This window comes from Cololabis saira, chromosome 24 (assembly GCF_033807715.1).
Source record: "Cololabis saira isolate AMF1-May2022 chromosome 24, fColSai1.1, whole genome shotgun sequence".
In the NCBI taxonomy this organism is placed as follows: domain Eukaryota; kingdom Metazoa; phylum Chordata; class Actinopteri; order Beloniformes; family Belonidae; genus Cololabis; species Cololabis saira.
Genome location: NC_084610.1, coordinates 19,625,786 through 19,647,459, shown reverse-complemented (window position 1 = coordinate 19,647,459; position 21,674 = coordinate 19,625,786). Strand labels below are relative to the sequence as shown.

Below are 21,674 nucleotides of genomic sequence, written 5' to 3'. Positions count from 1 at the left end.
ACGTTTCTCCATTTTCTGTTATCTCTTCTCTTATTTTCTTCTCTATTCTTTCTTACCACTATTTTTTATTTTTCTTCTCCGTGCTACCGCTATTTTAATTTTTCTTCTTTGTGACAGGGGTACGGAAGAGTATTAGGGCCAGGCAGGAAAAAAAATATTTGAGAGGGGAAGATTTTTTTTTATTGTGCACGTGAAAAAAGTCGAAATGTCGAGAAAAAAGTCGAAATGTCGAGAAAAAAGTTGAAATGTCGAGATTAATGTTGAAATACAATTTCAAGAAATAAAGTCGAAATTGACATTTAGACTTTTTTCTCGACATTTAGACTTTTTTCTCAAAGTGCGTAATGAAACAAAAATCTTCCTCCTCTAAAATATTATTTTTATTTTTCTCCTGCCTGGCCCTGATACTCTTCCGTACAGGGGTTGAGATATCTGGCGCCATCTAGCGTTGTGAATGGGTATAATGTCCCCCAAATGTAAGACCACCCCCACTTTTTCAGTCTTATTTCAATGCAAAAAACACCATCTTATATTTGGGCCAATACGGTATAAGCATCAGGACATAATGAACAATCATTGGTTAAAATGAGGTACAAGTGACAATGTTACACAGTCGTTAGCAACAATGAACAGAACCCAGAAGTCTTGAGTAGAAAACCAACTATACTCTTCCTGTTCTTATTGGACTTCAGGAGGTGATTATCAACCAGGGCTTGTGATTCGGACTTGGGCTGGGGATCGATTCAAATGTCAAGAATTGATTCGATTCCGATTCTTAAGTTTCGGAATCGATTATCAAGATTTGATTCGTTCCGATTTGATTCGATTCCGATATTGATTTGGGTTAGTGTGTGTCACCATTCAAAAAGGGAAGACTTATTCCCAAGAAGCATCGTTACAATAAAGAAATAATCTACCAAACACCAATTTCCTTACTTTTTTTGGTTGCAGAGCTACTGTAAGGCGTACCATAAACAAAGCAAGATAACCTCTTTGACCCCTTGTTCTACCAATGTGTTAATTGTTTCTTCTCAAATCCCAGAATGTGCCTTTTATTGAATTTAACAGAAGAAAACTAACTTGGATCAATGTATTTGCAGCGAGACGCACACATAGGCCTACCTTCTTTTGCACTCTCTCAGTTGTTGGCAGACATTGGCCCAGCGAGTATTATATAATTTCAGCTGTGATCTGAGGCGCGAGGCGTCATCTGGTGTGCTCATCTGGCTGATGTCCTCCCCTGCAGAGTTCACACTGCCCAGCGTCACCTCCAAACGGGGCATGGCCTCTGCCAGGTCCTGTATCAGCCACACGGGCAAGGAAAAGCTTGGTTAACTTCAGATAAACAACCACACATATATCACCCACTGTGCCTGTTAGAACCAATTTATATTGCTGTGCTTCCCATTGAATAACAGCGGTATGTGAATTGTAGTGCCATTTTTGCACTGTAGGTGGTGTATGGAGCCAGGGAATAGGTTTTATAAAGGTGAGGCTGATAAACGGCAGGTGTGCTGGTTGCCGGTGATCACACAGTTTTTTGACTAGCTTCACATTGGTTTAGCATGGTTGCAGTTTTTGTTGGTCTTGCACTTTTACTAATCTCATGCAAGTTATGCAATACAAGTGCATGTAGTTCGTTGGTGACAAAGGAGCTTTTGTACCAATAAATACCTTTTTTGAGCATCACAAAGGATGTTTAGGGACATTAATTCAAACAACTGACTTGTAGGTTTTATTTGGGTCGAATCAATTCAAGTCACAACAGTGCCGTTGTTCAATTAATTGGACAGGAATTAACTTAATGCAAAAGAAGTGCTTAAAAAAAACAACTAAGTACAGCCTTGTTGCTTCCACGGCAAACGAAGCAAACTAAGAAGTGGCAGATAGGAGGAAATAGCATGTGAATGTGACAGCAGATAATCCACTGACTGATTTCGTTTGGTTGGTCTCTTAGGAGTTACAGAGGGCTGATGGTATCGAAGATGCTTCGAAGACGGAATGGTAACATGGAAATAAATGTTTTTATACCAAGGTCTGTGTGAATACTCGACTCTGATTGGCTGGCAGGTGTCCATTAAAAGTGTTAATGGACACCTGGAAAACAAATTCGGTCAAATTGCCTGATATCTTTAATATCATCGTACTGGATCAACTGCCAGGTGGTAACCACGGCAACAGTGATTCAGAGAAGAAGAGCCGGCTACCGCAGGACGGACGCATGAGTGATTTTGTAATTTCTTTTAATTAATTGGTGAATTTAACTGAATTTAATTTAATTTAACTTAATGAAACATTTATTTATAGGAATGGTTGATAATATTTGTAGCTTAATGGAATGTTTGTTTATTTGAATGATTGATAGCTTAATTTTTGTAGCTTAATGAAACGTTTTCTTTATTTATTTGAATGATTGATAATATTTGTAGCTTAATGAAACATTTTTTTTTTTTTTTTGAATGGTTGATCATATATGTAGCTTAATAAAACGATTCAGAAAACTATCTGTGGACTTTGATTCTTTGAAACAAATATATTTCCTGTTTGTTACTGTAGCATAGCCGAGCGGAGCTGAGCGGACTACAATATCTCCCATTGCTAAGTCGTATCTCTGGTCCGTCCTAGTTACTGGAGAAGTCCACACTGTGTCCGTTGCATAAGGACCTTATGGGACGGTAGTGATTGTTCCAGGTATTAGTCAGACCCTCAGGTGTTACCAAGGAAACTGAGTTATGGCTTGTTAAAAAACTGCTGCAGATGAGAGATTAAATAGTCCGCTCAGCCGCTCCACTGTGGCTTGTTATAAAACTAATGATTTCAACTGAAAACACATTAAAGCATGAAAAACTGATTTAATATTTATGTTTTCTGGTAAGTGACCGTGGTATAAGCGGGATAATGCCCTTCGAGGTGTCCATTAACATAAATATATGGACGACGCAGAGGGTTCATGCCCCCGCATCGTCCATATACTTATGTTAATGGACACCTCGTCGAGCATTATCCCTTACGTATGTTAACTGTTCAGGGTAAATGTCATACGGTTAACAGCTCAGCAGAACTCACAAGTGAGACTCAGGTCTTCGGCCAGAGGAGTGGAGGCTCAAGGGTCTGCTTGTTTCTAGGACTACACTTCTCTAGTGAACGCTGATGTTTTTTGCAGAATCTGCTGGACCCACGTTGTCACCCCTGAATGCCCCAGTTATCACTTGCCTTCGCTTTTCACATCGTTTCACATTTCCTCATCAAACCGCTCATCTGTGTCAAGGTTCCTCTTAATGTTGGAGTAACTTATGATAGCCACATTTATCACAGCTTGATTGTTCTTCCAAAGTTACTCAAGGAACAAAACTTCCAACTGGTTATTCATGTGACACCTATAAAGATCTTGACTGTGGGAATATTTCAGCACATACTGTATATGGTGCAGATGTTTCTGTGCACTTTATACCTTGTACTGGACTGTTTCTGCCCTCCACTCCCTGTACCAGACAATAAAAGCATTGAAATCATACATGCATATTACCCTGACTTTCTGTCTGTGTTGTGCCGGTTCACTCTCAGCCAATTTCAAGGTGCTCTCAGCATTATCCAGCCCCTCCTCCAAAGCCTTCCCATCCGAAACAAACTTCTGCCACTTGGAGGTGCAATCCTGCCAACGCCTTGACACAGACACACACACACAAACAAACAGAACCGAGCAGAGGTTGAACTATATCCAGTAATTACACGGCTGTGATGCACACATATATTCGTAAATGTTATATTTGTCCGTGTGCGTTGTCTGGCTGCTCACTTGAGTCTGTCCTGATGAAGTTTGTTCAGTTTGGACCAGTTAGTGCTGAGTACAGTAGCGGTTTCCTGGATGCCTTGGCCCTCCAGAGGCCGAGCACCGGACACCATCTCCTCCCTGCAGGACAGAGCTCCCTCCACTGGGCCTTGTAGGTTGTTGATGTCCTCCTTTACTTCCTGTATGTGAAAGTGGAATAAACACATACGAGAAAATACTGAGAACATGCTAAAAATTAAATGTGAATGGACAGATAATTGTGGAATCATGGGTCATATACTGTATGTATATATATATATATATATATATATATATATATATATATATATATATATATATATATATATATATATATATATATATATATGAGCGTAATAATAATAATAATACATATATACTTGTATATATATATTGCATATAATATATATACATATATATATATATATATATATATATATATGAGCGTAATAATAATAATACATATGTAATTGTATATATATATTACATATAGTATATATATATATATATATATATATATATATATATATATATATATATATATATATATATATAAAATACATGATAATATATATACATATATATAAATTGTCTTTGAGATCTTTTAAAAGTGCTCTATAAATAAAATGTATTATTATTATTATTATTATTATTATTATCATATGTACTGTATATATATGTACATACATATATATATATATATATATATATATATATATATATATATGAGCGAAATAATAATAATAATACATATACAACTGTATATATATATTGCATATAATATATTTATATATATATATATATATATATATATATATATATATATATATATATATATATAATACATAATAATATATACACATATATATAAATTGTCTTTGAGATCGTTTAAAAGCGCTCTACAAATAAAATGTATTATTATTATTATTATATGTACTGTATATATATGTACATATATATTTATATGTACATATATATATATATAGTGTATTTGTTGTCACACCTTTTTTTTAGTTTCTTTTCTTTTAGTACATTTTAGTACATTTTTATTTCACATGTTTTATAATATATCGTCAGTACTCTTTGAATGACAACAAAAAGGGAACTTAAAGCGTTTTGGTTTTCACAAAATAATTTTAGTAGGTACAAACTGAATAAAAAAAGGTCCTTGATGATGGTCCCTGACAACTCAACTGTAAATACATTTTCGCACATCGTAGATGCCACCTTGCACTCAATGGGTCTAATTTGAGCACAAATAGTGCAGGCAAATGGTGTTCACAGGATACAGCTTTGAACAGCTGACACACAATCTACAAAAATGAAACAAATCAACACATCAATAAATGTCCAGAAATGTCCTTAATAAAATACACGTTGTTGTGTACACACTGGAAAGTTGTTATCCCGCTTTAATTGGTAACAATCCAATTAAGTTGGTGACCTTTATTTTTACCAAAGCATTTCATTTAGGTTGGATAAAAATTATTGATGTATTCTTCATTTGAAAGTCACTCCATGAACTTATTGAATCTTGAAGTTACTCAGCAGTGAAGATTGAACTTTTAAAACAACAAACCAACATTCATCATGTTTCAACTGAAAGAATATTTTGGATGGCCAGAACAAATATTTCAAACAGATGACATAAACCTCACAAAAACATGACAGATGGGTCTTCCAGACAGAAACTTTGGGGTGATACTAACCTTCAGGCAGAGCTCCTGCTGCGGCAGGTTATAATACGCTGCTGGCCAGTACTCAGGGGAGTTCAGCTTGAAGTCCGTCTCCGATACCGAACGCAGCAATGCATGGAGTTGTGTTAAATACTCCTGTTGACACACACACACACACGCACACGCACACGCATGCACACACACACATTCACAATACACAGCGCACAGAAGCAGATGAGAAATGTTAGAGAAAATAAATCCATAAATAGTTGCACCATGTTTTGTTTGACCTAAACATCAACTCAACTGATTTAGGAACCAATCTGGGACCTCTGTTCTTTTAAAAATATGTAAAATATTTATTGGACCATTTTTTGTTGTCTGTAACAATACAAAAAATCATTTCAGATAGCTTTTTTTTTTTTTTTTTTTTTAATATTTAGAGTATTAGGGCCAGGCAGGAGAAAAATAAAAATAATATTTTAGAGGAGGAAGATTTTTTTTTCATTATGCACTTTAAGAAAAAAAGTCGAAATGTCGAGAAAAAAGTCGAAATGTCGAGATTAATGTTGAAGTACAATTTCGAGAAAAAAGTCGAAATGTTGAGAAAAAAGTCAAAATTTCGAGAATATAGTTGAAATGTGTATTTCAACATTAATCTCGACATTTCCACTTTATTCATGAAATTGTATTTCAACTTTATTCTCGAAATTTCAACATTATTCTTGAAATTGTATTTCAACATTAATCCCGACATTTTGACTTTTTTCTCGCTATTTTGATTTTTTTCTTTTTTCTAAAAGTCGAAATGTCGAGAAAAAAGTCAAAATTTCATGAATAAAGTTGAAATGTTGAGAAAAAAGGCGAAATTTCGACTTTATTCTTGAAATTGTACTGTATTTCAACATTAATCTTGACATTTCGACTTTTTTCTCGACATTTTGACTTTATTCTCAAAGTGCACAATAAAAAAAAATCTTCCCCTCTCAAATATTTTTTCTCCTCCCTAATACTCTTCCGTAGCTACCAAGGGAGCACGGGGAGAACATGCAAACTCCACACAGAAAGGCCCTTTCACCGACCCCAGCCAGGGTGTGGGTGCTGAAGTCAAGGGGGAACTAACACACACTTCAGCGTCCACAGCATCTCCGGCGGGAATTGAACAGGACCTTCTTGTTGTGAGACTACCTGCACTAGCTGCGACTAGCTGCACTACCAGCTGCGCCACCGTGCCCCTCAGGTAGCTTTTTAACGTTGACCACTGAAGCCCGAGATTGTTTCAGACCCCGGCTGTCATGTGACCCTTCAGTGTTCACATTGATCAGAGTCAGCATGGTGGATGAGGCTGCTGCTAAAGAGACTGGGGTACCAAAAAAACCCTGCGTTCATTTCACCTCAGTATCATGTGTTTCTGAGCAACTGGTCAGCCTCAAACTAAATCCCACATTTCAATCAACCCTGACTCCAACATTCCTAACAGTGGCGTCAATTCAGTCGAAGCTAAGGTATGGCAAGGTTACGAGTCACAGAACTTAACTAGAGTATCAATCAACACGTCCAGCAAATACTCATCACAGAAGTCTGCTATGTAGCTTATCTGTGTGGTCAAGAACATTGGAACTTTTTCAAATGCAGTCTCACTCACTGCAAAAACTCAAAATCTTACCAGGAATATTTGTCTTATTTCTAGTTAAAATGTCTCATTTTTAGTCAAAAAATCTCATTACACTTAAAACAAGAGTCATCACCAGAAAAATAACTTATTTGACCATTTTCACCTGTTTCAAGTGAATTTTCACTTGAAATAAGTAGAAAAATCTGCCAGTGGGACAAGATTTATTTTCTCATTACAAGCAAAAAAATCTTGTTCCACTGGCAGATTTTTCCGCTTATTTTAAGTGAAAATCTTCTTGAAACAGGTGAAAATGGTTGTTTTTGAGTCTTGTCTTAAATGTAATGAGACTTTTTTTTACAAAAAATTAGACATTTTAACTAGAAACAAGACAAATATTCTTGTTAAGATTTTGAGTTTTTGCAGTGTATAATAACTAGTGAAATCGATCATGTTGTTCTGACTTGCATTTGTAGTTATTCTATATGTATTAAGTAATAGAATAATCAATACAAATGGACACAGAGAAATTCTATAAATGTATTTAAAAAACAACATTTACATTTTCCCTTGAAGCCAAGGTGTGGCGGCTGCCGTACCTTGCCATACCCAATTGACGCCCCTGATTCCTAATAATATTAGTAGTCATTAACTCTCCGTAGGATAAAACTCCTACAGAGAGTTAATGACTGCTGTCAGCTTCACATCTGGACAGAATCCACTGAGCAGCAAAAGGAAGTAACACAGGATCGAGTGCAGGATTGTCTCCTCTGCCTGGACAATTTTCTCTTTGCCAGTTTCAACAGAAGCCTTTACACATGCCCTGATATCCCTGATCACCCATTACAACGTGAATAATATTTTGTAGGGCATGAAAAAGAGCTGCCCGAGCCACCAAACATGCATTTATGACACGTAGACTAATCTCCTGAGGTGAAATGAAGGGGGAGAATTTTAATCCTCCAGTTTCTCTGGTTCCTACAAGCACTGTATCGACATATCGGGCTCTGACATATTGGGTTTCAACGATACAAACATCTTCTTGCCCTTTTCAGAAATCTTTAGGAAGAAACAAACACACGTCCTCACTGGGCATCCATGACTCTGAAAAATACTTTCATACGCCAGCTGTTAATGTTCATCTAAAGTTCTTGGTAATGGCAATTCAGTACTTATTTCATGAAAAGTGGTCAGATATTATGATGAAAAACATTATCTCTTTTTAAGCATTTGTCAATCCATATCCTACACGATCATTCCTTCATGCTTAAAAACGTGAGGATTTCTATCCAAATACATTTTTCACGTACATCAAGTATTAGGTTTGTGGTCACAGTTTGTAAAGCTTGTAGTTTGAAACAGTGTTCACTACTTTGGTTGTCTGACTTACAGGCTCTTTCTCTCTGAGATGTTCACTCGTGCTAAAAACAGCTTTCAATCTATCCCACTTTTAAGGGGAAAACTGAATCAAGTCATGCTTTTCTTTTGAAATGCCTTCCTCCATAAATGTGTTGAAGTGACGTCAACTGTATGCATGCACCTTTGCAATCTTTACATGCATTGACATACTTTGACCAAACAGTTCTTGGGATCACTAGAGATAATGACACCCCTTTCATAAAGCATGCTGAAATTGGATAGTCTGTTTCATCCTTCTATAGACGTAATCGTCGGGATATCAAGTGTTTGGTCTGCTTCCTACGGAAGAGTATTAGGGCCAGGCAGGAGAAAAAAATATTTGAGAGGGATTTTTTTTTTATTGTGCACCTTGAGTAAAAAGATGAAATGTCGAGAAAAAAAAGTTGAAATGTCGAGATTAATGTTGAAATACAATTTCAAGAATAAAGTCAAAATTTCGAGAATAAAGTTGAAATACAATTTGGTGAATAAAGTGGAAATGTCTCCTCTGGTCCATCAAATCCAGTTAGCAGAGCGACTGACAGCTCTGCAGCAGCAGCCGTAACTAACTAACTCACATCCTTGGAGTGGAACGTTAAGGGTACGTTTCTGAAGTTATGCAACTGCATATGTGTGATATGTGTTTCAAATCAATATCGTCAATATCGACTTTTTTCTCAACATTTCGACTTTTTTCTCGAAATTGTACTTCAACATTTATCTCGAAATTTCGACTTTTTTCTCGACATTTCAACTTTTTTCTTGAAGTGCATAATGAAAAAAAAATCTTCCTCCTCTAAAATATAATTTTTATTTTTCTCCTGCATGGCCCTAATACTCTTCCATAGCTTCCTCTTCATCAATACTTAAATCAATTATTTTTATCTTTACTAAAGCCTGTCGTGACCTGGATGTTCAAATTTGGAAAAATGATCAAATACACAAATTATCTTGAAACTCTTTTACATTTTTTTTAAACATACATATTTAATGACGCACTTCTTTTTCACACTATAAGTTTTTGAATAAGAACTGCTGGCGGTCCAGACCTTCTCGTAAGAGAGCCTGAACATACATTTCTGTGTGTGTGTGTGTGTGTGTGTGTGTGTGTGTGTGTGTGTGTGTGTGTGTGTGTGTGTGTGTGTGTGTGTGTGTGTGTGCACTACCGGCTAGATTTCTATATATTAACTTATAGTTATTGTTGAAAAAGAAAAAGAATCCTCAACCAAGGCCCGATACCGTGTATATATTCAAATTCTTGTTCAAAAATAATGTATTACTCCCCGAAGGGAAATGAACTGTATCATATGTATCACATCAGGACACAGATGAAGCTTTTACAATGTGCACTTCCAGGAATGGTTGATTTTGGGCACAGAATGTGATAATTGTTACTCAATAAGATAACAAACATTGAACAGAACTTTTCAGAGCCAAGGATACTCAGTGGTGATTGTTTGGACTTGCATAACCCAGTGTGACACTACTTATTTGACTTGCATTCATTGCAATAAAATGTGGTCATAACTGTTGAAATATTCTCAAATTTAAAATCTTTTCAACTTTGTGTGCATGTTTGTGATCGGCCCATTATTAGTAAATTGTGACACAAGAGCAGAGTTTATGTTGATGATGAGAGAGACATTTAAATAAAGGCCGATATGTCTCATATGTGAGATTTCATATCTTAAATGTGATGATGAAGGTGAGAAGGTTACCCTTATGTGGTTAACCTTCTCCCTGCCAATTAAACTCTGATTCTGTAATTTACTGATGTTAGGTGTAGTTTTCTTCTTGTAAACTCTGCTGTGATAGCTCACATTAATGAGCAGATCCTTCCACTTGTTTGGAAACTGAATTGGTGTTTGCATACTTTCCAAGCAGTAAACATGAATGAAAAAGATTTTAAACCAAGAAACAACTGAAAGCTTAAACAATCTCATCATCTAGTCAACTTTGCTCTTTTTTCAGACAACTTGGACCTAATACACATCTATACCCCACTCATCTGAATCAGACCCTTTGGAGAGGATGGATAGAAGCGGTGCAGCACACAGTACGATCCACTTGGTGCACAGCAACTCTGGCACCAGGAGGAGGCGGAAATCACCTCTATTTTGGTGCTAACATGCACCTCTGGGCTGGAGGAACCGCTCTCCTTATGACTTTTTCACAATGTTTTTGGGTGACGATTATCAGTCTTTTACTCTACCGAAGAGGATTAGGGCCATGCAGGAGAAAAAAGATTTGAGAGGGGACATTTTTTTTTATTGTGCACTTTGAGAAAAAAGTCAAAATGTCAAGAAAACTGTTGAAATGTCGAGATTAATGTTGAAATACAATTTCGAGAAAAAAGTCGAAATGTCGAGATTAATGTTGAAATACAATTTCAAGAATAAAGTCGAAATTTCGTGAATAAAGTCGAAATTTTGCCTTTTTTCTCAACATTTCAAATTTATTCACAAAATTTTGACTTTACTCTTGAAATTGTATTTCAACATTAATTTCAACAATTTGACTTTTTTCTTGAAATTGTACTTCAACATTAATCTCGACATTTCGACTTTTTTCTCGACATTTCGACTTTTTGAGAATAATGTTGAAATACAATTTCAAGAATAAAGTCGAAATTTCGTGAATAAAGTCGAAATTTCACCTTTTTTCTCAACATTTCAACTTTATTCACGAAATATTGACTTTTTTCTCAACATTTCAACTTTTTTCTCGAAATTGTACTTCAACATTATTCTCAACATTTCGATTTTTTTATCAACATTTCGACTTTTTTCTCAAAATTGTTCTTCAACATTAATCTCAATATTTCGACTTTTTTCTCGTGCATAATGAAAAAAAAATCTTCCTCCTCTAAAATATTATTTTTATTTTTATCCTGCCTGGCCCTAATACTCTCTCTGTGTTATGTTTGTATTTAAAAAAAATTAAAACTGCACAGGAATCCCAACATAAAAGAAGCTCTGTGGATGATGGGGATTGCTTTTCACATTCCAGGACACACTCATGTACTGCATGACTGAGTCCTTAGTCCCCATCTAAATACTCCACGGGTATGGATGTACAGACCTAGCACCAAGAATGGTATTATTGGTCTGAAACTTCATCAGAATAGTTGAATAGCATTTCCATCCCCTCTGGATTTGTGCAAAACCCAAATATGAAAAAGGAACCTGCTCTAATTGCAAGGGGATCTGCTCTAATTTGAAAAAGTTCCCAAGTATCGCCAAAACATTTGTATGTTTTCACAAGGTGGTTTTTCAGGCGTGTAATGGAAATGATTGTTGCACATTTCTACGTCTCTGGCAGCGCTGGATGTGATGGTCAGTTTGGAGCCATCAACATCTAGATCTTTCCAGCATCTTTTCGGCTTCATTGATATGATGTAGTCGTGCTGTAACACCCATTAATCATCATTTATTACTTATTAAATAACTGAATAATCATTTGCTGCCTTCATCATCTGATCAACAGCAATCGCAATAATTTAGACTAAAGATTATTTTGTCCATCCTCTTCAAAGTTGAGATTTTCTTTTTTTTTGTTTTGAAGAGAGATCTCGAAGGACGAGATATGAACGAGGAGAGTTACACTGATTCAGAGAAAAACACCACTTAATGGAAACACTGACCCCAACAGCGCTGCCTTTATCACAAATTTAGAGTTTTGCTCTTCTTTTATGAAAACATGTCATGGAAACGTGACTAATGAGTGGTAAAACTGTCCATCTGGAACCATTAAACTAATTAAATCATGACATTTTCAATTCAAATCTCAAATTCCTTTGAGAAGTGGTCAAATTGCAACAGGGATGATAAGACATAAGAATGCTATAATTAATATAATGAAATAGATGTATAGATTTATTACATTTTCTGGGGAACCTTTCCTTCTGCTAATGCATATATGTGTGTGTATGTATGTGCCAAACGTGGACGTTTAACTACAAAAACTACACTTCTTCCTCATAAAAATTATTTCTTCAGCGTTTTCAAGCATCGCATGAAACAGGATACAAATCTGCATGGTTCCAGAAACGGATGAGTGAATGGCTAAATGTGCCGGATCAGATGTGTATTGGTCCAAGTACTGAGAAACAGCTCATGCTGGGATGTGGGAAGTGCTTGTGGTTAAGAGAACCTGGCTCAGATGATACATACATCTGGAGTGACTGGGAGATCAGGGAACTGCCAGAGATGGGATTGTTGGGCGGAGGACAAGCATGCATGACACAGAGCCAGACAGAGCCACCACGGAGATTTAGACATGATGGGCCTCACATTGATCCATTTACACACAGAACAAGTAAATGTTGCAAAGCAAAACAAAGGAAGCAACTTTATTTCTGGGGTGACGAACAAAGCTCCTAACTGAGCAGCTTCATTAAGGTTTTTCGTCAAGCCTGCCAATTATGAAAATATTTCAGGCTTTCTAAATGATTTTAATGGATATAAAGTTTAAGGGCAGGTGACCATGTTTGGCCACTCCAGTAGAACTAAGTCTGGCTATAATAAATAAAAGTTAATAGAGGTCCTTTAATAGTCTCCAGTAACCCTCCGGAGTAATTTATTTTACTGACTGCCCTATAAAAGAGTTAACCTTCAGACAACTTTAGACATTTGATTTCCTCTGTTTCCATGTTTGTCTTTCAATAAGCAAATCAAAGTGCTTTTTTTCATATAATACAATTTATTAATGTACAGACATTAGATACTGTCACCTGCATGTGAAAGTATCGCTTTAAATGCTCACAATAAATAATTGATCTGTTGGTGACGTGTACTTTTTACGGAAGAGTATTAAGGCCATGCAGGAGAAAAAATATTTGAGAGGGGAAGATTTTTTTTTATTGTGCACTTCGAGAAAAAAGTCGAAATGTCGAGAAAAAAGTCAAAATGTCCAGATTAATGTTAAAATACAGTTTCGAGAAAAAAGTCGAAATGTCAAGAATAATGTTGAAAAACAATTTAGAGAAAAAAGTCGAAATGTCGAGATTAATGTTGAAATACAGTTTCGAGGAAAAAAATCGAAATGTCGTGAATAATGTTGAAATACAGTTTCGAGAAAAAAGTCGAAATTTTGCCTTTTTTCTCAAAATTTCAACTTTATTCACGCAATTTTGACTTTTTTCCCAACATTTCGACTTTTTTCTCGACAATTCGACTTTTTTCTCGAAGTGCATAATGAAAAGAAAATCTTCCTCCTCTCCAATATTATTTTTATTTTTCTCCTGCCTGGCCCTAAAACTCTTCCGTAACTTTTCACCTCTGCTCAGGATAAAAAATCCTGAATTGTGGGTAAAAGCAACTTTCTTGCAATTTATTTTAAGCCAGAAAAGAGAATTAGGATGTTATCATTTAACGCTAAATGAAGGCTTGCTAATAGATATTTGTATCCAATCCATTTAGGATAATTCAATGTCACGTTCTAAAATATTCACCTATGTAAAGAGATTCCCAGACAACCTTTGTTAAGGCCTTAAAGAGTTAGTATTACAAGCTTGTCAAGTGAAATACTTTTATTAGTACTGTAGATATACAAGCAGTGCCTTCTGGGACTCACACATTGCCTTTTGAAGGGAATGAACTTGCCCTCCACCTCAACCCAGCGTGTGTTCAGCTGGAGTTGGCGGGGCTCCACTAGATTGGCGGCTCCAGATTCTGAGAGCTGATTGGCTAAGCCCTGCACCTCCTTAAGTTCCTCCTTCTTCTTGTCGAACTCGGAGGCAATTTCCTATTGGACAAAATCAACCAGGAAGGTCACTCGCTGTCAGCCGTGACCCGGACGGGTTGAGCACACAGAGGCATGTGGATATGCTTGGAAATGCATTCACACACAAACACAGGTTCAAACAGGGACAGTAAAAAAAAAACAACGGAAATAATAATATAATAGGAATTTAAAAACAACACATTGATTAAAAGGAACAAGATATGTTTGTCAGTGTCAAACATAAAAATACACAAGGAGGTTCATCACGTAAATTCAGACAGTTGTTCGGTAACAATCCATTTAAAATAAGAAAGAACAGTACAGATAAGTGCGATGCATGAGCTGAGCAGTGGCACTGAGATGCTCTAAAGTAGCTGGCGGGCGAGTGAACGGGTCGAAGAATGAAGAGATGACTGGACAGAGAGACGGCATTTTGATATCTCAAGCTCAGCGAAATATCATAGTGATCATCTGAAAATGAGAGACACACATAGAGAGTCAGAGGGGGTTGCAAGAAACAAGGACGTCAGAGATTCTCCCTCGCCACTTCTGCGTCTAAGTGCTGGATTCTGTTTAGTGCTGAGGTGCTTTCACTTTTACAAATGCTATGGAACAATTCAAATTAATCTAACCCCACCCCTACCCGCCAAAAAAATAAATAACTCTCTTTTGAGATGGGATTGTTCCATGCTACTCATGACACTCCAGAAAGTTTTGCTAGCTTTGCTGCTTTATTGTTCATGAATGAAAAAAAACCAACATGAATTCTTCATTAAAAGTATTCACTGTGGAGCTTTAACTGAATTAGTTTTAGGTACTTCCGTGTGAGACATTTCAGTCACAAGAAATACAAGAAATACAGAGCATGTATGCAGCAACACTAAATTTCACAATAACTTGAGTTGCCAAGAAAGTTTAAATGATTCAGCTGAATATAATCTTGACTGGTTATAATGCTGTCTAGTACGGAACAGTATTAGGGCCAGACAGGAGAAAAATAAAAATAATATTATAGAGGAGGAAGATTTGTTTTCATTATGCACTTCGAGAAAAAAGTCGAAATGTCGAGAATAATGTTGAAGTACAATTTGAAGAAAAAAGTCGAATTGTTGAAATTAATGTTGAAATACAATTACAAGAATAAAGTCAAAATTTCATGAATAAAGTTGAAATGTAGAGAAAAAAGGCGAAATTTCGAATTTATTCACGAAGTTTTGACTTTATTCTTGAAATTGTATTTCAACATTAATCAACATTAATCGTCTGAAAATAGCTGGGATAGGATCCAGCAGACACCCGTGACCCTGCAAAGGATATAGCGGGTATAGATAATGGATGGATGGACATAAATCTTGACATTTCGACTTTTTTCTCAACATTTCTATGTTTTTCTCGAAGTGCAAAATAAAAAAAAATCTTCCCCTCTCAAATATTTGTTCTCCTGCATGGCCCTAATACTCTTCCATAGTCTAGAGCTCATCTAGACAAACAATCTTTTCTTGACACCCTTTAAAAAGCCGCAACCCCGACCCCTTTGCCTCAAAGATGGAGAAAATGAGAAGGTAAGAAACAAAGAAAAAACATTCTTTACACTTTCAACATGCACCTGTCGAACACACAATCAGAGAAAAATAACAGAAAATGTGGAACAGACGTTTTTAACAAACATGTGTAAATCACATAAAATAAATATGAACAACTGTTTAAGAATGGAGTCTAGAAGTATATGTGTATTTGCATGAATGTGCCGTCACCTTGACCCTCTCTCCCTCGGGGGGGTCGGGCAGCTCATCCACGCTGCGTTGGATGTCGTCCAACCAGGCCAGCAGGTCATGTGACGTCCTTCTGTACTGGTACCACTGGGGAGCGATGGCCAGCGCCTTCCTGTTCCTCAGCAGACGAAGGTCCTGGACACACACAAACTCATTTAGCAACATTTTACAAAAGCAGAGCAAAAATTAGTAATCTGTAATCTTAGTAATCTAGGACAGAAAAAGCTTTCTTAACTTTAATGTCGGACACACTAAAGTGCTCTTTCTGCACTGTATCTAAAGTTTGGGTTGCAACGGTATATTGCACGGCCCAATTATTTCCCACCCTGTTTGAGCAGGTTGTTTTAAAAAAAGTTAGTTTCATAAAGTTAATTTGCAGGAAGTGAAATAATTTGCTGTTGGAGGAAGTTAAGTTATAAGTTATACGTATAAGTTACTATGGAAACAACTTCCAATCTAGGTTAAGGAGGCTGACACCACCTCCAAACTTCAAACCTTTCTGTTTAGTAAAGCCTATAGTTAGTGTTAGTAAACCTCTAGTTAGTGTTTAGTAAACCTCTAGTTAGTGTAAGTAAACCTCTAGTTAGTGTTAGTAAAGCCTATAGTTAGTGTTAGTTAACCTCTAGTTAGTGTTAGTAAACCTCTAGTTAGTGTTAGTAAACCTCTAGTTAGTGTTAGTAAACCTCTAGTTAGTGTTAGTAAAACCCCTAGTTAGTGTTAGTAAACATCTAGTTAGTGTTAGTAAACCTCTACTTAGTGTTTAGTAAACCTCTAGTTAGTGTTAGTAAACTTCTAGTTAGTGTTAGTAAACCTCTAGTTAGTGTTAGTGTTAGTAAACCTCTAGTTGGTGTTTAGTAAACCTCTAGTTAGTGTTAGTAAACCTCTAGTTAGTGTTAGTAAACCTCTAGTTAGTGTTAGTGTTAGTAAACCTCTAGTTAGTGTTAGTAAACCTCTAGTTAGTGTTAGTAAACCTCTAGTTAGTGTTAGTAAACCTCTAGTTAGTGTTAGTAAACTTCTAGTTAGTGTTAGTAAACCTCTAGTTAGTGTTAGTAAACCTCTAGTTAGTGTTAGTAAACCTCTAGTTAGTGTTAGTAAACCTCTACTTAGTGTTTAGTAAACCTCTAGTTAGTGTTAGTAAACTTCTAGTTAGTGTTAGTAAACCTCTAGTTAGTGTTAGTGTTAGTAAACCTCTAGTTGGTGTTTAGTAAACCTCTAGTTAGTGTTAGTAAACCTCTAGTTAGTGTTAGTAAACCTCTAGTTAGTGTTAGTGTTAGTAAACCTCTAGTTAGTGTTAGTAAACCTCTAGTTAGTGTTAGTAAACCCCTAGTTAGTGTTAGTAAACCTCTAGTTAGTGTTAGTAAACTTCTAGTTAGTGTTAGTAAACCTCTAGTTAGTGTTAGTGTTAGTAAACCTCTAGTTAGTGTTAGTAAACCTCTAGTTAGTGTTAGTAAACATCTAGTTAGTGTTAGTAAACCTCTAGTTAGTGTTAGTAAACCTCTAGTTAGTGTTAGTAAACCTCTAGTTAGTGTTAGTGTTAGTAAACCTCTAGTTAGTGTTAGTAAACCTCTAGTTAGTGTTAGTAAACCCCTAGTTAGTGTTAGTAAACCTCTAGTTAGTGTTAGTAAACTTCTAGTTAGTGTTAGTAAACCTCTAGTTAGTGTTAGTGTTAGTAAACCTCTAGTTAGTGTTAGTAAACCTCTAGTTAGTGTTAGTAAACATCTAGTTAGTGTTAGTAAACCTCTAGTTAGTGTTAGTAAACTTCTAGTTAGTGTTAGTAAACCTCTAGTTAGTGTTAGTAAACATCTAGTTAGTGTTAGTAAACCTCTAGTTAGTGTTAGTAAACCTCTAGTTAGTGTTAGTAAACTTCTAGTTAGTGTTAGTAAACCTCTAGTTAGTGTTAGTAAACTATTAGTTAGTGTTTAGTAAACCTCTAGTTAGTGTTTAGTAAACCTCTACTTAGTGTTAGTAAACCTCTAGTTAGTGTTAGTGTTAGTAAACCTCTAACTAGTGTTAGTAAACATCTAGTTAGTGTTAGTAAACCTGTAGTTAGTGTTAGTAAACCTGTAGTTAGTGTTTAGTAAACCTGTAGTTAGTGTTTAGTAAACCTGTAGTTAGTGTTAGTAAACCTCTAGTTAGTGTTAGTAAACCTCTAGTTAGTGTTAGTAAACCTCTAGTTAGTGTTAGTAAACCTCTAGTTAGTGTTAGTAAACCTCTAGTTAGTGTTAGTAAACCTGTAGTTAGTGTTAGTAAACCTCTAGATAGTGTTAGTAAACCTCTAGTTAGTGTTAGTAAACATTTAGTTAGTGTTAGTGTTAGTAAACCTCTAGATAGTGTTAGTAAACCTCTAGTTAGTGTTAGTAAACCTCTAGTTAGTGTTAGTGTTAGTAAACCTCTAGTTAGTGTTAGTAAACCTCTAGTTAGTGTTAGTAAACCTCTAGATAGTGTTAGTAAACCTCTAGTTAGTGTTTAGTAAACCTCTAGTTAGTGTTAGTAAACATTTAGTTAGTGTCAGTAAACCTCTAGTTAGTGTTAGTAAACCTCTAGTTAGTGTTAGTAAACCTCTAGTTAGTGTTAGTAAACCTCTAGTTAGTGTTAGTAAACCTCTAGTTAGTGTTAGTGTTAGTAAACCTCTAGTTAATTTTTAGTAAACCTCTAGTTAGTGTTAGTAAACCTCTAGTTAGTGTTAGTAAACCTCTAGTTAGTGTTAGTAAACCTCTAGATAGTGTTTAGTAAACCTCTAGTTAGTGTTAGTAAACCTCTAGTTAGTGTTTAGTAAACCTCTAGTTAGTGTTAGTAAACATTTAGTTAGTGTCAGTAAACCTCTAGTTAGTGTTAGTAAACCTCTAGTTAGTGTTAGTAAACCTCTAGTTAGTGTTAGTAAACCTCTAGTTAGTGTTAGTAAACTTTTAGTTAGTTTTAGTAAACCTCTAGTTAGTGTTAGTAAACCTCTAGTTAGTGTTTAGTAAACCTCTAGTTAGTGTTAGTAAACCTCTAGTTAGTGTTTAGTAAACCTCTAGTTAGTGTTAGTAAACCTCTAGTTAGTGTTAGTAAACCTCAGGTTAGTGTTAGTAAACCTCTAGTTAGTGTTAGTAAACCCCTAGTTAGTGTTTAGTAAACCCCTAGTTAGTGTTTAGTAAACCTCTAGTTAGTGTTTAGTAAACCTCTAGTTAGTGTTAGTAAACCCCTAGTTAGTGTTAGTAAACCTCTAGTTAGTGTTAGTAAACCCCTAGTTAGTGTTTAGTAAACCCCTAGTTAGTGTTTAGTAAACCTCTAGTTAGTGTTTAGTAAACCTCTAGTTAGTGTTAGTAAACCCCTAGTTAGTGTTTAGTAAACCCCTAGTTAGTGTTAGTAAACCCCTAGTTAGTGTTTAGTAAACCCCTAGTTAGTGTTAGTAAACATCTAGTTAGTGTTAGTGTTAGTAAACCTCTAGTTAGTGTTAGTAAACTATTCGTTAGTGTTAGTAAACCTCTAGTTAGTGTTGTAAACCTCTAGTTAGTGTTAGTAAACATCTAGTTAGTGTTAGTAAACATCTAGTTAGTGTTAGTAAACCCCTAGTTAGTGTTAGTAAACATCTAGTTAGTGTTAGTAAACCTCTAGTTAGTGTTAGTAAACATCTAGTTACTGTTAGTAAACCTCTAGTTAGTGTTAGTAAACCTCTAGTTAGTGTTTAGTAAACCTCTAGTTAGTGTTAGTAAACCTCTAGTTAGTGTTAGTAAACCTCTAGTTAGTGTTAGTAAACCTCTAGTTAGTGTTAGTAAACCTCTAGTTAGTGTTAGTAAACCTCAAGTTAGTGTTAACAAACCTCTAGTTAGTGTTAGTAAATCTCTAGTTAGTGTTAGTAAACCTGTAGTAGTTAGTGTTAGTAAACCTCCAGTTAGTGTTAGTAAACCTCTAGTTAGTGTTAGTAAATCTCTAGTTAGTGTTAGTAAACCTCTAGTTAGTGTTAGTAAACCTCTAGTTAGTGTTAGTAAACCTCAAGTTAGTGTTAGTAAACTTGTAGTTAGTGTTAGTAAACCTCTAGTTAGTGTTAGTAAACTTGTAGTTAGTGTTAGTAAACCTCAAGTTAGTGTTAGTAAACTTGTAGTTAGTGTTAGTAAACTTCTAGTTAGTGTTAGTAAACCTCTAGTTAGTGTTAGTAAACCCCTAGTTAGTGTTAGTAAACCTCTAGTTAGTGTTATTAAACCCCTAGTTAGTGTTAGTTGACCTCTAGTTAGTGTTAGTAAACCTGTAGTTAGTGTAAACTGTAGTGTGTTAGAGTCAGTAGTCATAGCTGCAGCTATAGGACAAGACTATAATAGTTAGTCTCAAACATAGTTTCGTGGTAGATATGCTGCTATAGGCCTATGCTGCAGGGGGGCACCGTCACCCTTCTTCTCTTCTCCTGTTCTATTTTTTAGCTATTATAAGTATCTCATAGCCATCATTTTTGTCCATCGTACTTGTAGTTTGTTTTGCTGGTCCTTTTATATTTCACACTGCTTCAATTTCGATCGCATTGATCAGAATACATTTCTTACATTTCATCAGCCCAAACCAGGCTTCTGTGTAGCATAGCCAAATCAAATTAGTGATTTTTTTAGCTTACAAAACAGCCACTCGTCTGTTTCCTGCAGCTTAAGTGTGTCTTACCTTAACGGTGCTGTACTTGCTGTTGAGATGGTTGTGTTTCAGTCTGATCTGCTCTTGCTTCTCATGATCTGGAGCTCTCTTCTGTAGATTCTCTCCTCTCAACAATAATTCCTTCACTGCATCTTCTTCAAAACTCTAAACGTATACAGACAGAGACTAATTATTTGTCAATACAAAATGAATAAATTGAAAAAAACTGGGGCTGCCCTTTTGTGTGAGAGAGAGACCTTGTTCTCCTGGAAGTCCTCTTCCTTCAGGTTTTCCCCTTGTTTGGCCTCCTCCTCTAGTCGGTCCAGCCAGACCTGAGCTTCGTTGTGGTACTGCTCCAGCTCTCTGGCCGACGCCGCCGTCTGACACAAACACACCACACACGCCAGTTAGGAGTTTAAAAAACCATCACATCATTCAAATTCTATTTGAGGTCTGTTTAGAGAGATTTTAAAATATTGTCTACAATTTTTTATAATTTTTAAACTTTATTTAGCACAAAGAATGAACAGATCAAGGCAGACTGAAAAAGAAAAATATTTGAGAGGGGAAGATTTTTTTTTATTGTGCACTTCGAGAAAAAAATTGAAATGTCGAGATTAATGTTGAAATACAATTTCAAGAATAAAGTCGAAATTTCATGAATAAAGTAGAAATTTCGAGAATAAAGTTGAAATACATTTCGACTTTTTTCTCAAAATTGTACTTCAACATTAATCTCGACATTTCGACTTTTTTCTCGAAGTGCATAATGAAAGTATTGTTTTTATTTTTCTCCTGCCTGGCCCTAATGCTCTTCCATAGATAACAGATTCACGCAAGAAACAAAAACAAACAAAACAAACAAAAAGCACAAGGACAGCAAGGTACAATAAAATCAAAAGAGCAAGGACTGAGTTATGGAGGAGTACAGTTTTTTGGCAACCCTATTCATATTATAAATCTTTTTCATAGATTTAAAGTAGTTGGTAAAAAAAGTAAAAATATAGTAAAGGAGGGAGTATTTCCACTCCACTTACAAGTGTGAATATGATATTTAACCAAAATAATCACCAGGTTATTAATGT

At 35.7% G+C, this 21,674-nt stretch overlaps 1 protein-coding gene across 3 annotated transcripts in view; it reads right to left on the bottom strand.

Moving 5' to 3' along the window:
- The window catches only part of dmd (dystrophin), a 361,679-nt gene that overhangs the window by 107,606 nt on the left and 232,399 nt on the right, over positions 1-21,674 (bottom strand). For 2 of the 3 annotated variants that reach the window (XM_061715918.1, XM_061715920.1), the window contains exons 43-51: positions 20,847-20,969; positions 20,620-20,754; positions 15,973-16,125; positions 14,069-14,239; positions 12,667-12,693; positions 5,518-5,640; positions 3,797-3,969; positions 3,527-3,662; positions 1,123-1,298 (exon numbers count right to left, since the gene is read on the bottom strand). In XM_061715918.1, coding sequence (XP_061571902.1) covers positions 1,123-1,298; positions 3,527-3,662; positions 3,797-3,969; positions 5,518-5,640; positions 12,667-12,693; positions 14,069-14,239; positions 15,973-16,125; positions 20,620-20,754; positions 20,847-20,969 — 1,217 coding nt within the window. The remainder of the gene's footprint in view (positions 1-1,122; positions 1,299-3,526; positions 3,663-3,796; positions 3,970-5,517; positions 5,641-12,666; positions 12,694-14,068; positions 14,240-15,972; positions 16,126-20,619; positions 20,755-20,846; positions 20,970-21,674) is intronic. The other variant, XM_061715919.1, reaches the window with a different exon arrangement.